Source organism: Rhinoraja longicauda, chromosome 3, assembly GCF_053455715.1.
Source record: "Rhinoraja longicauda isolate Sanriku21f chromosome 3, sRhiLon1.1, whole genome shotgun sequence".
NCBI classification, from domain to species: domain Eukaryota; kingdom Metazoa; phylum Chordata; class Chondrichthyes; order Rajiformes; family Arhynchobatidae; genus Rhinoraja; species Rhinoraja longicauda.
This window is the reverse complement of record NC_135955.1, coordinates 54,562,275-54,582,801: the sequence shown is the minus strand read 5'-3', so window position 1 is coordinate 54,582,801 and position 20,527 is coordinate 54,562,275. Positions and strand designations below refer to the sequence as shown.

At 42.4% G+C, this 20,527-nt stretch overlaps 1 protein-coding gene across 1 annotated transcript in view; it reads right to left on the bottom strand.

The window, feature by feature from the left end:
• Nucleotides 1-2,896: 2,896 nt before the first annotated feature.
• The window catches only part of LOC144592409 (fructose-1,6-bisphosphatase isozyme 2-like), a 54,981-nt gene continuing 37,350 nt past the window's right edge, over nucleotides 2,897-20,527 (bottom strand). The window contains exons 6-7 of the mRNA XM_078396980.1: nucleotides 6,001-6,120; nucleotides 2,897-3,896 (exon numbers count right to left, since the gene is read on the bottom strand). Of these exons, the coding sequence (XP_078253106.1) occupies nucleotides 3,702-3,896; nucleotides 6,001-6,120 (315 nt within the window). The 3' untranslated portion in view covers nucleotides 2,897-3,701. The remainder of the gene's footprint in view (nucleotides 3,897-6,000; nucleotides 6,121-20,527) is intronic.

The window sequence follows — 20,527 nt, the reverse complement described above, 5'->3', positions numbered from 1 at the left end:
TGGTATTTCCCTCATGCCTTTAAATGGCATTGTAGAATTCTATATTTTTAACAAATCAATAATGTCATTTAGCACGATTCATTTCTTACAGTTGTATCATTTAATTCTGGGCCTTTCTTCCTATCACTGTTTAATACAGGAAAGTGATTTGTGCAGCACTATTTTTGAGCACTAGTGTGGTGTTGGTAACCTGAAATTGTGGAGGCTGATCTAGATATCACCTGCTTAAACCCACTTCAAGTTCATCCTGCTTGAACTGCTTTTTGCATCTGGGCAGTGTCCAGGTATGAGCCTAATTTGTGCGAGTAATGTGGACTACAACGAGTGTTTTAAAGCCAACCTCCTTCCTGTGAAAGTGCATATTTGTTGCTTCAACTGTTGCTGTTTGCCATCTGCTAATAGACTTGGCTCATCGTGATTGGCTAGGGTTTTATGTAATGGAGGCACACTTCATGTCAGAATATATTTGAGTAAGTCACTTGCGAGTAGCAGTGCAGGCAGCCACCTGTGATGCCAGTATTGAGCACCTGGATGCTTGGAAGAGATTCACTGCCTCTTCTGCATTTGAGATCCTTTCTTCAAACAACTCCACCCTACTGTTATTGTCTGCAGGAGAGCTTGTCAGCAGTAATACTCCATTGGTAAGTTTGTAACCAGTATTGGGACTCTGGCGGTCCTCTGCTAATGTGCCAAGATACTTCTGACTGAAAGTGCAAATGGAATTCTCTGCAGTGTGCTGCACTTCCTCTATTCTTTTTGCCACCTCATCTCTTCCCAGAAACACAAACTGGTATCCATGTGTTGGTGTGTTCTGCAGCAACGGTGACATTGTCTTCAACCACCTCCCAGTAACCAAAGAGCTTAGTTTAATGATAGTGTGGAAACAGACCCCTCAACCATGCGACTGAGTCCATGCGACAATTGATCACCAATTCTATGTTATTCCACTTTCTCCTCCACTCCCAACCCATTAGTGGCAATTTTCAGAGGCAAATTGACCTACAAAACTGCATGCCTTTGTGATGTAGAAGGAAACAGAAACATCTGGAAGAGGTCATGGGGTGAACGTGCAAACTCCACACACAGCACCAAAGGTCAGGACTGAACCTGGGTCTCCAGTACTATGTGCCAATGGTACTTGGTTGATATACATATCTAGGTGCAGTGAAATTTCTTTTTGCATACAGTTTAGTTAAAACAAATCAGCTGCTCTCCAATCACAGTATAGATTCTGCCTGTCAAATGACAGTTGGATTTCTTCATGATGACAAAAAGATGCAAGGTATGTGATTCTATTGATTAGGTCTTTGGAACATCCTTCTGAAATTTGGCTGTACATAGAAAATGTGACGATCCTATGTGTACTCCATAACGGCATGCAGGCCATCATACTTATGAATGGGCCTCAATAGTCCCAATTTCAGAGAAGAATGGTGTCAAGGCTGTATCATTGCACTTTCTCATCTCCCCTGCACCAAATATACTATGGTAGTGGAACTAATCTTCATAGCCAAGGGCACCACAATCACAGTAGCAGATGATGCATAAGTTTGCGCATGCTTAGTGACAAAGCTCCAAGATATTGTCAAGTTATTCACTGAAGCATATGAGAGGATAGGCCATGCACTCAAAATCCACAAGACCTATGTGTTCTCCCAATCTGCACCGCACTACCCTCTGCCATAAATGATGCATGGCAAAACCGTGTACAGCATAAACCTTTTTCATATTGTGCTGAAATTCATAATTGCCTTCGATGTAATTCACGGCAAGGATGAGTAACCCAACATCAGTATCCTTTCCCAGGCCAATATGCCAGCTTTAGGGCCCTGGTTACTCCCAGTTAGCCACACTGGGTAGGTCACATCGCAGGCTTCCCCAAGAACAGACCACTTATACAGACCACTATTCTGTGCTCTTCTTGGAGAAGATTCGAGGATGTGCTTTGTTTTTTTGAAGTGCAATGTTCCCAGTGGCTTGTGGAAGCCTCTGGCTCATGATTGTTCAAAGTGGAGAAGTATTCAGAGTGGCACTGAGAACCACAGGGGCAGGTATTGGGAATACCAGAAGTCCTGTGTGAGCAGTGGAAGGAACTCATCAGCTCATAAACTATCCATCATCCACCTGCCCCATTTGTGATAGAACTTGCTGTTGTGGAAGCAATTTATTCTCGATCCTGAGGGACTTCACAGGAGAAAGAAGATTGAAGAAAGGTTTTGACCCGTCACCTAAACATATTCTCTCAGGATGCTGCCTGACTTGAGTTATTGCAGCACTTTGTGCTCTAATGATGAGTTTGTGCTGCTTCATAGTCTGGTCAACACCTTCAGTCATTTTGACTGGTTAGGCAGTACGTACGTTAGATTTGTGAACAGTTCACAACTGGGCAATTTTTCATCTGGAAGGTGGATGTTAATGTTGTAACTAGATTAGTTCAGTCATCACTACAGTTTTGATTTTAGGCTGGTTTGCTTTTATTTTTGAGTCAGCACATCCATGAAAGGACAAGTTTTTAATTACCGCATCATAATGAATTGCCTAGGATAGAGTGATCTTAGCAAAGTAGAATTTCAAATTCAGTTCGGTGTTGAGAAGCTTATGACTGACAGTTTTTTTTAAACATGAATAATGGCAATTGTAGTGGCATTCATGCAGGGACATATTTGGTAAATCTTACAGCAAGAAAGAGTGGCTCAATGAGAAGGACAAGCCATCCGTGGCTAAGGAAGTTAAGGATGGAAAGAGAAAATACATAGCATTGCAAATATTAATGGTATGGTAGATGGTTAGGAAATCTTTGGAAACCAGCAAATGATGACAAAAAATAATATATTAAGGAAGACTAGAAGACACAACTTTAATGTGAAAGAACCAAAGTTTAATGGTAATGTGCGGGGTAATTTTTTTTTTTTTAACAGAGTGGGTGGTGAGGGTTTGGACTCTGTTGCCAGGGGTGGTGGTGGTGGTAGAAGCAGATACAAGTGGGGTTCAAGAGACTTTTAGATAGGCATGTGGATATGCAGCGAATGGAACATGTTGATCATGTGCAGGCAGAGGAGATTAGTTTTTTCTTGGCATCATGTTTGGCTTAGTCACAATCGCTGGGTATTGGACATGGGGGAAGAAGATACCTCCCCTCGTGGGTGCGTCTAACTGGGGGACATTCTAACAGAATATTAGGTTGCTCGTTTAAGGTGGAAATAATTTGTTCTCTCGGGCATATAACTCTTTGAAATTCTCCACAGCAAAGAATGACGAGGGATATGGGAAGAGAACAGGAAGTAATGTTGAGGTGTAGGTGGGACAGCCACGATCTGATTGCATGAAAATTAGACAGAAGAAATGTCTTCCAAATCCTGCTGTTGTTTCTTTATCTTCTTATCATGAGTGGCACAATCTGCTCCTGTGCTCTACATTTCCATATGTCTGACATAAGTTTGAAAGTTAGCATCTGACCGTTATCTCATTTTTTATTTTCTAGATTCCAGCATATTTATTCCTTTCAGGACAGATGTAAGAAAGTGACATTCCAAATCTGATAGCGAGTAGTAAATATTATGTAAGAAGCACTTGTTTGTTCTTAAAAAATAATTTCCATATGTTGACATTTTACACTCTTGTCTTAAATACAATCCTCTACTTAAATAGCATACACCCAGCCCGTAATATCAGTTTTATAATCTTGTAACTAATTTGACAGTTCATCCAGTGGTTTGATGCTTCTTTACAAGGGAAAGGTATTCCTCAACATCATCAGGTGATCCCATGATGAGTGGAACTCGCTGATGAATAGACTCTGGCTTCACATCAAGTATTGGCTGGGTTCCTGTCGTGGCTACTCCGCCAGCCTGCTCCATGATAAAGGCCATGGGGTTGCATTCATACAGCAGGCGAAGCTGTGGTTGAAGAACAAATAACATTAATTGCATTATCCAGCTGCAAGCTATCGGGAAGTATCACCACTTGGTTTGGTAATTGCTATGCCCAAGTCTGTAGGAAATTGCAGGGTTGTGGAAATAGCCCAGCCCATCAATAAACCAGTCCCTCTTTGCCCCACCCATTTTCCAGTCGAATCCATCTACATTTCACACTGTCTCAGGAAAGCAGCCAACATAATCAAGGACCGTTTACAACCCGGTCATTCTCTTTTCTCTCGTTTCTTATCAAGCAGAAGATACAAATGCTCTAAAGCGTGTATCACCAGTTTCTTCCCTGCTGTTGAACTATTGAACACACCTCTCATAAGTTCAGGAATGTAGTTCTGATCTGCCAACCTACTGCATTGCAGCCCTTGCACTTCTTTGTCTGTACTTTATAGGTGTCACTCTATATTCTGTACTCCATTTTGAACTACCTGTAGCATTGTTTCATGGTTTGATTGTGCTCAAATATGGTACAATATACCTGATTAGTACACCAAACAGATTTTACTGTATCTCGAAGATAGACACAAAATGCTGTAGTCACTCAGTGGGACAGGCAGCATCTCTGGAGAGAAGGAATGGGTGATGTTTCGGGTCAAGACCCTTCTTCAGATTGATGCCAGGGGAGTAGACGGAATATAGATAAGGAAGTAAATAGATAAGGAAGTGTAAGGTGTGAAAACAGGACAAAGGGAATGTAGATCAAGGAAAATGTAGAATAGATCATTGTTAGTTGGGAGAAGCTAACAACAAAGCAAACAGATAAAATGTAGTCGGAGAAGGGGAAGGGGTGGAGAGAGAGGGAAAGCAAGGGTTACTTGAAGTTAGAGATGTCAATGTTCATACAGCTGGGGTGTAAGCTGTTCAAGTGAAATATGAGGTGCTGTTCCTCAAATTTGAGTGGGGGGGAGGGGGTCGGGGAGATGAGGGGAGAGTGGGGGGAAGGGGGACAGTGGGGGTGGGGGGAAGAGAGGGGGTTGTGGGGAAGGGGGAAAGTGGAGGTGGGGGAGAGTGGGGTTGGGGGGAGGGAGGGAGGTGGGGGTGAGAGGAGGGGGGGTGAGGGGGGGTGAATAGGGGGGGTGAATAGGGGGGGTGAATAGGGGGGGTGAATAGGGGGGGTGAATAGGGGGGGTGAATAGGGGGGGTGAATAGGGGGGGGTGAATAGGGGGGGGTGAATAGGGGGGGGTGAATAGGGGGGGGTGAATAGGGGGGGTGAATAGGGGGGGTGAATAGGGGGGGTGAATAGGGGGGGTGAATAGGGGGGGAGGGGAGGGAGGTGGGGGTGAGGAGGGGGGAATAGGGGGGAGGGGAGGGAGGTGGGGGTGAGGAGGGGGGAATAGGGGGGAGGGGAGGGAGGTGGGGGTGAGGAGGGGGGAATAGGGGGGGAGGGGAGGGAGGTGGGGGTGAGGAAGGGGGGGGAGGGAGGGGGGGGAATGGGGGTGGAGGCAGGTCTGTGTGAGTGGGGTAGGGCCTGGAGTGGGTCAATGGGGGGAGGAGGGGGATAAGGAGGATTGAGTGGGGGGGGGAATTGAGGGTGCTACACCAATACAGGAGAGGCTTTGGGCCCAGGGCTCACTCAGACACACCCTCTCCCCTTCCCTGTTCCCCCTCTACGAGGAATGGACCCAACGGGTCCACTTGGTCCAGTTTATATTAAAAGGCTGTTGGAAAAATTGAAAATGTTATCAGAGGCATTTTAAAAGGGCATTGTAATAACATTGTTAATTGGCTCCTTGACTCGGTTGGTGAATACAAATATCCTGAAACGGTCAGGAATACCTGGAAAGGGTACAGGTTCATGAACTGATAAGAGCCCAGTGCTCTGGCTAGAGAGGAAAATGCCAGCCAGATTCTGGCTGACCACTGGAGGATAATATTACCCTGGCACAGACCAAACACCTTGGCATGAACCAGAAATTGAAATTAATCTTCTTTCTGTGCAAATCATTTGCCAGCTGAGCTACAGGGAAATCTCTGTTTTATCACATTGACGAGCATGAAATGCATATTTCTGTTTAGTTGTAAATGTGTTTATATACTGGAAACTTGGTTGTCCGCACACAAGTGGAAACCTACCTTTCCTTTTGGAGTTTTCTTATTGGCGGGATACATGAAGATTCCCCCATACTTCAAGGTACGATGGACATCAGCCACCATCGACCCAACATATCTTGCACTGTATGGAGCACTGCCATCCTGCATAGAGAATAATTACAATTTAGATTCCATTCTATCAAACGGTAAACTGCAAATTCCACCATATATATCCATTCCATAAATAAATATTTTAAATATATAATTTTCATCCAAAAGCAATGGTTCGCATTTTGTTTTATCACTTCAGATTAAAAGAAACTTCTGTATAATCTCTTAAATGCAATTTAAATAATGTAGAACATTAGTAGATGGGGCTGTAATAGTAATGGGGAGCATTCACAGGCTTGGACGAGAACATTTACGTTTCTCTTTCAAACTTTCAAATTATTTTTCTGCATGTCAACAATTTTTATTGCAATAGTCTTTATCGAAAGGGCAGCAGGTGATACTCCAATTACTCAGAGCTCTTTGGCGACCTGAAGAGTCTTGGGAGTCTCTGAAGGTTTGAAATAGAGATTCCTGGGCCTGACTGATACCAGATTTCCCAGAATTGTTACTCATGTACCAATGAGAATGACAGCCAGCTTTCTCAACTAAACACTGTAAAACGCCATTGCATGAAGCACCAGATTCTCAGCAGAGCAGGTATGAAATTCACACGGTAAACTTGTGATTTTTAAGGTCTTATGTTTGTATCTGTGAGAAGTGGATTTTGTTAAAGGTGTTTTGTAAATTAAAAAACCCAAAGAAACTTGGAAGCACTCAGCAAGTGAGGCAGCATCTGTGGAAAGTGAAATAAAGATAACGTTTCACGTCCAAAGCCTTTAGTCAGCCTATGTAGAACAGGCAGCAGGCAGACGTAGAGTCTTCAACCTGAAACCAGGTTAATTCCCGGAATGGTGGGACTATCATATGTTAAAAGACTGGAGCGACTGGGCTTGTATACACTGAAATTTAGAAGGATGAGGGGAGATTTTATCGAAACGTATAAGATTATTAAGGGGTTGGACACGTTAGAGGCAGGAAACATGTTCCCAATGTTGGGGGAGTCCAGAACAAGGGGCCACAGTTTAAGAATAAGGGGTAGGCCATTTAGAACTGAGATGAGGAAAAACTTTTTCAGTCAGAGAGTTGTGAATCTGGAATTCTCTGCCTCCGAAGGCAGTGGAGGCCAATTCTCTGAATGCATTCAAGAGAGAGCTAGATAGAGCTCTTAAGGATAGCGGAGTCAGGGGGTATGGGGAGAAGGCTGGAACGGGGTACTGATTGAGAATGATCAGCCATGATCGCATTGAATGGCGGTGCTGGCTCGAAGGGCCGAATGGCCTCCTCCTGCACCTTTTGTCTATTGTCTATTGAAACTTTGGCACCGTTTCCCTTTCCACAGGTGCTGCCTGGCCTGCCAAATGTTCTTGCATTTTCTGCTTTCATTTCACATTCTCAGCATCTGCAAGTTTTTTTAAGTTCATTTTTTCTTAAATGCAATTAGTTCTTCCTTGTTCATCCAAGGCACGAAGTATAGACTTTATCCTCTTCCAGCAACACCTGCTCAATTAACCTATCACAATACACTTCAGTTAATAGAAATCCAATGCCATCTTGCACGGTCAGTTCCCCAGCTACCGTCGAAGATCGCATACATGTCCAGCTCTAATGGCACTTCAATGTTCTTAAACACTATATCTCTAAGTTTCCTCTCCACACTCCTTATCAATTAGACTTAATTTCAGTTATTCTGTCTTCCTGCAAGATCATTTATCGTGTAATGCCACCAGAGAATACCGCTAACAGTTTCTTATCACTTGGGGAAGCTGGCAACCACAGAATTACTTTGTGGCTCTTACTTTCTGCAGTGTGGCTGTGAATCTGAAACTGAAACTCAGGAAGTGGCCTCCTCTGGTATAGCAATCTAATGTATTTAGCAATGCTCCCAGCATTAACCTAATACTAATACTAATACCCTCTCATCCAGGCACCATTCTGGTAAACCATATTTGCACCAAAGCCTTCACATCTTCCCGAATTGGGGCAACCAGAACTGCGCAAGATGCTTCAAATGCAACCTAACCAGTCCTATAAAGCTGTATAATGACGCCTGACTTATACTCAATGCCCTGACCAATGAAGACAAGCATGCCATGATATGCTTCTACTCTACCTACTTGTGATATTACTTACAGGGAGTTATGACTTAGACATTTATGAACATCAATGCTGTTATGTCATTAATTGTATATTTTCCTCGTGCATTTGACATCCCAAAACGAAACACATTTGCTTGGATTAAACTCCACGTGCCATTTCTGCACTGCTTTCTGTAGTTGATCTTCGGTATATTCTGATGTATACTTTGATAGCCTTCCTCATAGTCTGCAAGCCCAGCAGTCTTGGTGTCGTCTGCAAACTTACTAACCAACGCATCTATGTTTATGTCCATGTTATTAAGGTATATGACACACAACAGATGTACCAGCACAGATCGCTGTAGAACTCAACTGATCACAGACCTCCAGCCTTCCACCACAACTCTCTGTCTTCTATCAGTAAACCTGTTCTGAATCCATACAACCAAGTCACTGAAATCCCTGCATCTTTATCTTCTGGATCAGCCTACCATGGCAGACTTTATCAAATGCCTTACTAAAATCCATGTAAACAGCACAGCAAATGTCCCCGAAGGTTCCCGAAACAAAAGTCATCACTTTTCTCTGGGTGAACAAAGCAGGAAGATGAACCTTGCCTGATGTTCATGTAGGTGCCCCATGTTATTTTACAGGTGATGCTTCTGATTCATAGATCTGTACTTAGGAGTTATGTCTGGGGGCTTCTATCTTCTGAGTGTCTTGCTGATTTCCTTGGTACAAACTGTTCAGGTCTTGACCAGTTCCCTTTAAAATAAGTAAATTCTTTGGGACTACCATGGCAAAATTGTGCTGTCAACTACACAGCACTAATTATGGGCAAACATGTAAAATGTGGTGCATGTCAATCCATCAATCTGCACTACTTTTCCTCATCATAATATGTACTGGGGCCAACTGCAATGATTCATAGTTATGCTGTCGGTGGGAGTGGGTGACCTGACAATAATAGAGGTGGGCCTATCCACGTTGAAAGAGTATTTTGAAATAGCAAGAATCTGTGAATAGGATTTGCAGTATCTCTAACAAACCCTTACTTCTGCTCAATCAGTGACAGATTGTAGGGCTCCCAGAAAATAAGGGGTAGGTAAATCCAGGAAACTCCCTTTTCTAGTCTTTTGCCTGAATACAGACAGGAATGGATTTCAGAGCATCAAATGCCATAGAAAGGCGATTGGCAAATGCTGCAAATCCTGCCATTTTCTGGCTGTTTTGAAAGGCAATTAATCACACTACCCTGCTTTTATTTTTCAAAAGATTTCCAATTCTCTTTTGAAAGTTACTACAGAAACAACCTGCTATTCCAGCAGTGCATGTTAAATCCTGACAATTCAGTATGTTATCACAGTTCTCATGTTCCCAAATGCTGCTTAAACAGCACATGGAACTTTGTCGTGAGCTTGTTCTTTTATAGCCACTCCTAAATTAATCCAGCATTGGTTAAAGCAAGGAAATCTGCTTTAAATCTTGCCCAGCCATTCATTCATGATGTCATATTTGAGCCCAATGCTCAAACAAGTTAAAGTTCACTTGAGCAGCAGTGCTCATCGGATGATGGTGACAGAATCTTTCCAGCCTCTTTATCCAATGAATCATTGATGCTGACAGTAATTGTAGTACCTCATCCAGCACTAATTTAACACAGACAAAATATTGTATCTTGGATTTTTTAAGGCAATGTCTTTTAGCATCATGTAATGCAATCAATTAAAAAAATAGTAATTCCCTGCCTAATGGAAACTAATTAAATCTATTTTGTATATTTAATTTATTTGCCTAGGTACACTCTATATTTATAACAATGATCTGGTGTTGTGAGAATTATGTGTCTAAATTGTGGAATGCAGAATATTTGGCCGACCACAGTTTAATCTTGTTTTGCAGATGGCTCAACCTAATAAAACATCAACAATATGCAATAGCTGTTGGAACAGATTATAATTGAAAACATTCAGCAGTTTATTCACAAAATGCTGTCAGCAGGTCAGGCAGCATCTCGGGAGAGACCTGCTGAGTTACTCCAGCATTTTGTGAATAAATCGATTTGTACCAGCATCTGCAGTTATTTTCTTATATAACATTCAGCAGTTTCCTTTTTCATAGAAGCTTGACATTTTAAACATCCTTTGTATCCAACTTGAATAAATATGAATCATAGATAGACATAAAAAGCTGGAGTAATTCCGCAGGTCAGACATCTCTGGAGAAAAGGAATAGGTGACTTTTCAGATCGAGACCCTTCTTCAGAGCCTTTTCTCCAGAGATGCAGTCTGACCCGCTGAATTACTTCAGCATTTTGTATCTATCTTTGGTTTAAAACCAGCATCTGCAGTTCCTTCCTACACAATAGATAGGAATCATAATAGATCAGGGCTTTTGAGGAGTAACTCATTCCCTGCAGTCTGTTCCTACACAGATCACTTACAGACAAGACCATTGTTCTGAAATATAAAATTACATTTGTAGTGGTGGACTCTGGAACATTACTTCGGGGAATGGAAAGCTCTTTGCAAGTTTATTCCACAGTTTCACTATCAAGTTCCAACATGTCGAATATAAAATGCAACTGGACTGGGTCATCAGTAAAAATGCCAATATGTTAAGATTCAGGACATACAAGCAAGATTGCTTTACCAATGGGACATCAAGGAATGCTGTGTATCTATTTCAGAGACATGACTCACCAGACTCGACCCTCCTGCCTGAAGGTTTCTTGATTCATCACATTGACTGGATGGCTTATTTGGGAAAAGGGAGTGATAGCGAGGTCTGCCTTGTGGTAAACTTATTGTCGTGCTTGCATGTGGCGGTCTTGTTTAACTCCCGCTCCCCTCAACTGGAACTGATGGTGCACCTGGCTGTGTTCTCAAACCAACTGACTGGACTGTTGATATCTTCAACCTTTCACTTCGACAGTCTGAGGTTCTCACTTGCTCTAAAAGGACATTGATAATACCGGCACCCTCGAATAACAAGGTGACTTGCCTCAATGGCCACCAAGAAGTGGCACACATGTACACTGTGATAAAGTGAGATAAGTTAATTATGATGAAAATCAACTCCAGCCTCAATATTGACCAAGACCCACTTCAATTCATCTACCACTGCAACAGATCGACAGTGGATGTGATCTCACTGGACCGTCACTCTGCGTTGGAACACTTGGCCAATAGGAACACATATGGCAGGCAGTTGTTGATCGGCTGCAGATCATTGTTAACCATTCAAATTCATTGTCAAACTCAAGGAACTTGGAATAGACACAAAATGATCGAGTAACTCAGCAGGCTAGGCAGCATCTCTAGAGAAAAAGGATGGGTGGCATTTCAGGTCGGGACATGGGTCTTTTTCCTCCCTATGTACCTGGATCCTCGACATCCTGCCTCATTGGCAGACCTCAATCAGTACAGATCGGCAACAACATCTCCTCACTGATCAGCAGTACAGGGGGCACCTCAAGCTGCTTGCACAGTAACGACCGGAAACGACAACTCAGATTACAGGATCAATAAAGATGGAATGGTGCCAGAACAACAGTCTTGTCCCAATGTTACCAAGACCAATGAACTGGTTGTTGACTTCAGGAAAGGAAAGCTGAGGGACCATGTTGGTGGGACAGTAGTAGAGAGAGTCAACAGCTTCACGTTCCTGGGCGGGCACATCTCTGATGATCTATCCTGGGGCCAGCTCATTGATGCAATCAGAAAGAAAGCTTGCCATTGCCTCAAATTCCTCAGATGTTTGAGGAGGTTTAGCATGCCACTGAATACTCTATCAAACCTCTGGAGGCTGGGACTATCCCAACGTTTAAGAAACAGACAGGTAGATAGGACAGGTTTGGAGGGATATGGACCAGGCGCAGGCAGGTGGGACTAGTGCAGCTGGGACATGTTGGCCGGTGTGGGCAAGTTGGGCCGACATTATACCACTCTATGACTCTATGACTCTCCAAGTGTATGGTGGAGAGCATATTGACTGCTTGGGTCATAGCCAGGTTCAGAAATTCAAATGCTCAAGAACAATTTCCCCAGCTTGTAAGAGACCTACAGGAAGTGATGCCTCAAGAAAGCAACTAATGTCATCTGAGACCCACACCCTGACAAAACTCTCTTCTCACTACTACCATTGGGGAAAAGATAAAGAAACCTAAAAACTATCCACTATTTTGACAATTGTACCTATAAATATTCTGATTGCGTTAAAATCTACTCCAATGGTTTGGCATCAGGAAATATTTGGGATAATTTAGATTTTAATCAGATTTTTTGCCAAGTAAGAGGGGTGAATAAGGAATTAGGTCATGTCAAAATAACCTTTAGGTCATCAGTCTTGTGCTCATGTTTAACAGTAAATATTGTGGGACTTAACTAAAGAGCAGTAAGACTAATTCAAAGACTTAAAAAGCTGCAAAGAATGAGTTTTTAACTTACATACGGCTTTCCTGGAAGCTACAACTGATTCAGAGACAATTGAATATGCAATTCTAAATATAATTTGTGACTTTTGTAGCATTAGTAAAGAAAATCCCAAAATTAATATAATATTTGAGAATGATTTTTAGCTCATTAACAACACAGGAGCTTGGAATAAATAATATATTTTGATTCATTGTTCTTAATTTTACTTCTCGATTTAAACAGATTTTTAATGAGCATGGGTTCAAATTAATTCAATTCATTAAAATTAATTTGTCTACATGAATTGTAGCGGCAGGGTGGTGTAGTGGTAAAGTTGCTGCCTTAAAGCACTTGCAGCGCAAGAAACCCGGGTTCAATCCCGACTACGGGTGCTGTCTGACCGGAGTTTGTACCTTCTCCCCGTGACCGTGTGAGTTTTCTCCGAGATCTTCACTTTCCTCCCACACTCCGAAGATGTACAGGTTTGTAGGTTAATTGGCTTGGGTTTGTGTACTTGGTATAAGTGTAAATTGTCCCTAGTGTGTGTGAGCTTGTGTTAATGTGCTGGGATCGCTGGTTGGTGTGGACACGGTGGAACAAAAGGCCTGTTTCCATGCTGCATCTCTAAACTAAACATGGTCTGTTTGCTTAACATAAAATTACACAATACAGAAATATTAATATTTGACACTTTGAAAGAGTTATGTAATTAATAAATTTTCCTTGTTTTTTTTCCCCATAATCCAGCATTTTTTAACCAGTTATTTACTCATATCCAAGCCAGTTACTATTGGGTATGAATTAACTGTGAAATGATTCTTTTATACTGACTACTGACCTACGGAAATCTGTTCAAACTTGGCTTTTGCAGACCTCATGGAGTTAACATGCTGTTCAGTCCACAATACTTGCACCTTGCATGTATAAATCTTATCCTATTGTGGAGCCGCAACAGGGCCCCGCCACAAAGTTTCACAAGTGGCTAAGCAAGCTGCAGTTTAACCAGATATCAATACTATCACAGGTATCTGAAACTCTCTAACAGTCTTTAACATTCACGTGACTAATCTAGACCAGGCCCTGCGGGTGAATTCCCCAGAGTACAAACTGAGAATGTGCTGAAACTGCATGTTTTGTGGTCGGGTTACATGAGGAATCTCATGTTGGAGCACAATTGGAACATCACCAGCTTTGAGCATGCTGCAGTCTGCGTGTCCCTCTGTGATTCTGGAAGGTGATGGTATTTAGACAGGAAGTTGCCATAAATTCCATGCAGAATGTCCCTGCAGAATTTGGCAAGTTTAATCTGCTTCCACAATCTTCAACTTCATTTCAAGCAGTGCATTCCAGATTGTAACAACCCACTACTTATCTGATTTTCTTCCTCTTCCTTCTTGTTTACTCATTTGTTTTAAATCTGTGTCCTCTCCATGCCACCCATTCAGAGAAACTCCAAATTGATCAGTTTTATCGTTTGAACATCTGTCAAATCTCCCCCTACCTTCCCTGTTCTAATAAAATGCAAGCCTAATGTCTCTAAGTTCTCCAGGAAGCGGTAGACATTCATCCCTGATACAATTCTAGAAATGCACTCCTAAAGTATGGTGATAAAAGTTGATCAGCTAGATTCGAACAGTATTTTACAAAGGATGAGGCTAGGAATTTAATTTGACTTGTTCATAACCTGTCACCATTACTTTACTTTACTAGAATTGTGATGGAAAATATTTTATGTATTGAAATGGGATTTCCATCGCCCTTCCAAAATGGTGGTAGTAGGTGCACTTGCAAGTAAATTAATGACCTGACCCTATACTGCTATTATAGATCCTAATTTTAATATCTTCTTTTTGTTTATGTCAGTAATTCTATTCATAAATAAACCTATTGTTGCACATATTATACAAGTGAAAAGCCATTTCCTGATGGAGCAGACAAAATGTGTAGGAGAGAACTGTAGATGCTGGTTTACACTGAAGATAGACACAAAATGTTGGGTTAGCTCAGTGGGACAGGCAGCATCTCTGGAGAGAAGGAATGGGTTATGTTTTGGGTCAAGACCCTTCTTGAGACTTCAGCATTTCTTCAGCATTTCCTGAGCTGGCTTAACACATGCTAGGATTTTTACTAATTCTAATCATGCTAAAATATTTAAATAATATTTTAAAACATTTTATTTCTTTAAACAAATCGATTTCTGTTCTTTTTCTATTTGCATCAAAACCGACATCTAAGACAGAGCTGGAATCACTGAGGATACAGAGTGCTGTATTTTCTTATTTCTTTATAATCATTCATTAACGTCTCCATTTTTCCCTCATCATGGTATTCTCTTTGCCTGCTCCCACCACTTCCCTGTAGATGTTGATACATGGGAGAGAGAATCCCTCTGTGCTGTGTGTTGCAATGTTATAAATTTGTCCTTTGTAAGTATGTTTCTTTTTCACTGAACATAGTTCATTTTCCTTTTGTCAGTCACAGAACACATCATTTGCGGGATAAACTAAAGCCTGCGAACCCATTTCTCGTTCAAGAATGCTGGACTACAGTGTAACCAGTCCTCGTCAGTTGTGGCGGGGTTTGCCCGCTATCGCCTCCTACAAGGCGAAACTGGGTATCAAAAGTGGCAACAAAGCATCACTTTAAGATGAGCTCAATGCTTTTTATGCACACTTTAATAGGAAGAACGACAACACATCTGCATAAGCCACCCACAGCCCCGACAACTGATCTCAGGAACTGCAGATGCTGGTTTATACTGAAGATTGACCAAAGTACTGGAGTAACTGCAGCTGACATCAGAGCATCATCAGAGGGTGAATCCACACATAACCTCTGGCCTAGATGGCTTAACTTTGCAGACCAATTGGCTGGAGTATTCAAAGATATCTTTAACCTTTACCTTTGTCCGGTCTAAACCTGCTCTTCCTCACACCTGCTCTGAAAGGGCATTTATCGGACTGATGCTTAAGAAGAGTTCAGTAACTTGACGGACCGACGACTGTCCAGTAGCACTTGCATCCACTGTAATAAAGTGCTTTGAGAAGATAGTTATGATGCAAATCAACTGCCTCAGAAGTGATCTGGTTCCACTTCAATATGAATATCACAAGAACAGGTCAGCAGCAGATGCAATCTCACTGACTCTCCACTCTGCACTGAGCCATCTGGTTAACAGGAACAGATACGTAAGATTGATGTTCATCGACTACAGCTCGACGTTCAACACTCTCTTCCCATCCAAACTCATCACCAAGGTCCAAGACCTGGGCCTCTGCACCTCCCTTTGCAACTGAATGCTTGGCATCTTCATCGGCAGACCTCAATCAGTGTGGATCAGTAACAACATCTCCTCCTCACTGACCATCAACGCAGGTGCACCTCGGGGCTGCGTGCTAAACCTCCTGCTCTATTCTCTTTATACCCCTGACCAAGTAGCTGAGCACAGCTTCAGTGCCCCCTATAAATTTATGGACGACACCCTTGTTGTTGGTGGAATCACGGGTGATGAGAGTCAGAGTACAGAAGAGTGATAGAACACATGTTAGAATGGTATCACAGCAACTACCTCTCAGTTACCATCTTCCTGCAACCAGGGTGGGGCAATGGTAGAGATGCTACCTTGCAGCGCCAGAGACCCGAGTTCGATCCTGACCTCGGGTAGTGTCTGTACAGAGTTTGCACGTTCTTCCTGTGTTCTCCATGGGTTTTCTCCTGGTGCTCCAGTTTCCTCCCACATTCCAAAGACATGCAGGTTTGTTGATTAATTGTCTTCTGTAAATTGCCCCTAGTGTGTGGATAGAAAGAGTGTACGGGTGATTGTTGGTTGGCATGGACTTAGTGGGCCGAATGGCCTGTTCCGACGCTGTATCTCTAAACTAAACTAAACAAAACCAAGGAACTCATCATTGACTTCAGAAAGTGGGAGACCATGTCCATTTTCATTAGTGGGGCGATACCTTAAATCCCACATCACCAGGTTCAGGAACAGTAACTTTCCTACAGCTTCAAGGTTCTTGAACCAATCTGCACAACCTTAATTCAAACTCGACAACAAAATGCCAAGCCCGCTTCTTGTACAACCCGGGGCTTGTTTTCAAATTGTGTCTTTTTGCACTAATGTCCTTTTTTTGCACGTCTTTTTTCCACTGGTCTGGTATCTGGATTGTAAAATGTATGTGTAATTTTAATCAAAAGGAATGTTTTTTGTTTTTGTGTGTTGTCTGAGTCATAGAGTGTGGAAACAGGCCCTTCGGCCCAACTTGCCCACACTGGCCAACAATGTCCCAGCCACACTAGTCCCACTTGCCTGCGCTTGGTTCATATCCCTGCAAACCTGTCCTATCCATATACCTGTCTAACTGTTTCTTAAATGATGGGATAGTCCCAGCCTCAACTACCTCCTCTGGCAGCTTGTTCCATATACCCACTACCTTTTGTGTGAAAAGTTACCCCTCAGATTCCTATTAAATCTTTTCACCTTGAATCTATGTTCTCATCTTCGATTCCCCTACTCTGGGCAAGAGAGTCTGTGCATCTACTTGATCTATTCTTCTCATGATTTTGTATACCTCTATAAGATCACCCCTCATCCTCCTGCACTCCATGGGATAGAGACCTAGTCTACTCAACCTCTCTCTATAGCTCACACCCTCTAGTCCTGGCAACATCCTCGTAAATCTTTTCTGAACCCTTTCAAGCTTGACAATATCTTTCCTATAACATGGTGCCCAGAACTGAACACAATATTCTAAATGTGGTCTCACCAGCATCTCATACAACTGCAACATGACCTCCCAACTTCTATACTCAATACTCAGAAGGCCGGCTTCTATACTCTACTCTGACTGATGTTTAAATGCATGTGAGTAAACTTTATTGTACCTTTAGCCGGGATGTAATGGCAATGGCCTTAACAGCATTTGGCTGTTAATGACACTCTAGATTGGGCCCCAATATACACTGCTCAGAGTCTACCAGCAGATTAGAGCAGATCCACCTTGTATAATAGAAACATAGAAACATAGAAAATAGGTGCAGGAGGAGGCCATTCAGCCCTTCGAGCCAGCACCACCATTCATTGTGATCATGGCTGATGTTGCTTGCGTCCGTTTTATTCTGCCACTGCATCTACCAAAAGGAAATTTGGGGATGGGAGGGGCCCCACAAATGGTGAGTAGATGGATCCAGCATGACCTGGCAACTTTAGTATAGGTTAGAGGTATAGCGCAGAAATAGGCCCTTCGGTCCACCGAGTCCGTGCTGACCTGCGATCCCGTTACACTAGCACACACTGCACACTAGGGACAATTTATAATTTTTTCAGACGCCAATTACCCTACAAACCCATACGTATTTGGAGTGTGGGAGAAAACCGGAGCACCTGGGGAAAACCCACGCGGTCACAGCAAGAACAGTCAAATTCCTAGAGACATCACCCGTAGTCAGGATCAAACTCGGGTCGCTGGCACTGTAAGGCAGAAACTCTTACCACTGTGCCACCATGCCACTCTAAAAGGTCAGTATATATGTGCTATCACAAAAGAAGCATGTAACTTGCTTGGACACTTTGTAGATGCAGGACATGAATATTACATTAAAATGGATGTTAACCATACACATGTTGACTGTGACCAGGTAGCAAGGTTTATTGCAATAAATGATGTAGAAGTAGTTGAAAAATGGCATTTATTCATCAGATCCACTTCAGATTCTCATCCAATTGCATTAATCTTAATATTGTCATTTCTGCGTAACTAATCACGTCATAGCCAGCTGCTAACCTGGAGATTGTTCCCATTGTTCAGTAGTGAGTTTCTATTCAAACTTTATTTCAAAGCTCAATAACATGTAAAAAGTGACTTAACAAGAAGAGCATGTATTGCTCGGATTCTATTTAACCATGAGGTAGCTTTTTTAGTTCCAAGTCCTGTTTGAAATAAATGCCATACTCTTCCACTTTTGCAACATTATGTCCTTGAATACCAGTGGTCCTTCAATTACTACCCATCCTAAACTTTAGTTGATGCAAAACTCTGTGACCAAGTTCTATCTTATCTTCAACTTATATCAAGCTCTTTATGCTCCAGCAAATTGCATAAAAGCTATTCCTAGTTTTCTCATTTTCGACTGGTTGCATCACTGTCTGGTTTGGTAACTTGAATGCTCAGGAACAAAGGAGGCTGCAGAAAGTAGTAGATATTGCCCAGTCCATCGCAGGTACTGACCGCCCCACCGTGCCTTAAAAAGGCAGCTAATATAATCAAAGACCCACACCACACAGGTCATGCTCTCATCTCACTACTACCTTCAGGAAGAAGGTAGAGGTGCCTGCAAACCGTGACCTCCAGGTCATAATCCTACTATGGACTTTGTTTTGTTTGCATCATGTACTCGAGTTTTGCACTATTATGTTTTGGTTACCTAGAATTACTGGTTATTCATTTATTATATTATTAATTATTATATTTTTAGTTGTAGGTTATTGCGTTAATGGGCCTGTAAAGATGCAGCAAGTAAGAATGTCGTTGTTCCATTCCTGGTACAGATGGCAATAAAATGCTCTTGACTCTCGTGACTCATTCAGATCCATTTCAACTGATTGTGTAGTTAACTCTAGCTTGACAATCCACTCAGCATGTTGTGTTTGTTTTCTGTTTCCTATCCAACGACACTGAACTATCTGTCAGCTGTAATCTCTCTGCATTTTTATAATTTCCATAACTACGAAAAAAAAAACGTCTCCTACCTGTGCAATAAAACTCTCTAGTTTTCCTAGTATTCTTGTTTGGTGATCTCAACGGTGTCATGTCACCTGAGAACTGACAAATAACAGTCCGTGCTGATCTCCAGCAGTGCGGCAGTAAAGCAAATTGTTTATTTGCAGCAATTTAGCGCAGTGGTGATGCAAGTGGTGCAGTTATCCCACAGCTCAAACCATTCTGGTTTAATCTAACCTCCAGTGCTGTCAGAGCAGAGTTTGCATGTTCTTCCTGTGATGGGTTTCCCCTATGTCCTCTATTTTTCTGCCATGCAACAATATAATTGGCCCCGAGATGATATAATGGTGCCAAAAGTGGTGACGCCAACATGTGTAATATATGCAAAAAGAATTTTGCTGTGCAATTGCATGTGTGACTAATTAAGCATCATTAAATAAATCACCATTGATTATCCTTATGGTGGGTGACTGGGGGTATCAGAGGATTGTGTATGGGCATGGCTGAATAAAAAGATTTCAGGGAAATAGTGGGAAAATGGGATTGCTCTAACAGCTGGAAAATATTCAATTGGCTGAGCGGCCTTCTACATCATTAGGAAATTGGAAGGTGAATGTTAAACAAGTTTAGATAAGAAAACATTGCTGAAGATTCCTCCATCATGAAAGATTGACTTTCAATAAGCAAGGGATCAGACTTGTATTTGATGTCCATTATAGACATTTAACCTACTGAAGGTAGACACAAAATGCTGGAGTCGCTCAGCAGGACAGGCAGCATCTCTGGAGAGAAGGAATGGATGAAGTTTCGGGTCGAGACCCTTCTTCAGACTGATGTCAGGGGAGTGGGCAGGACAAAGATAGAATGTAGTCGGAGATGGTAAGACTGGTGGGAGAACTGTGAAGGGGAAGGGGATGGAGAGAGAGGGATAGCAAGGGCTATTTGAAGTTAGAGAAGTTCATGTTCATACCACTGGGGTGTAAGCTACCCAAGCAAAATATGAGGTGCTGTCCTCCAATTTGCGCTGGGTCCAACTCTGACAATGGATGAGGCCCAGGACAGAAAGGTCAGATTGGGAATGGGAGGGGGAGTTAAAGTGCTGAGCAGCCTAGAGATCAGGTAGGTTAAGGCAGACTGAGTGGAGGTGTTCAGCGAAATGATCGCCGAGCCTGCTGACATTGGTTGCTTCAGGTCACAAATGGACAACTGCTACTTAGGTAAGGTACTGGAGGACAAACTGCACATCATG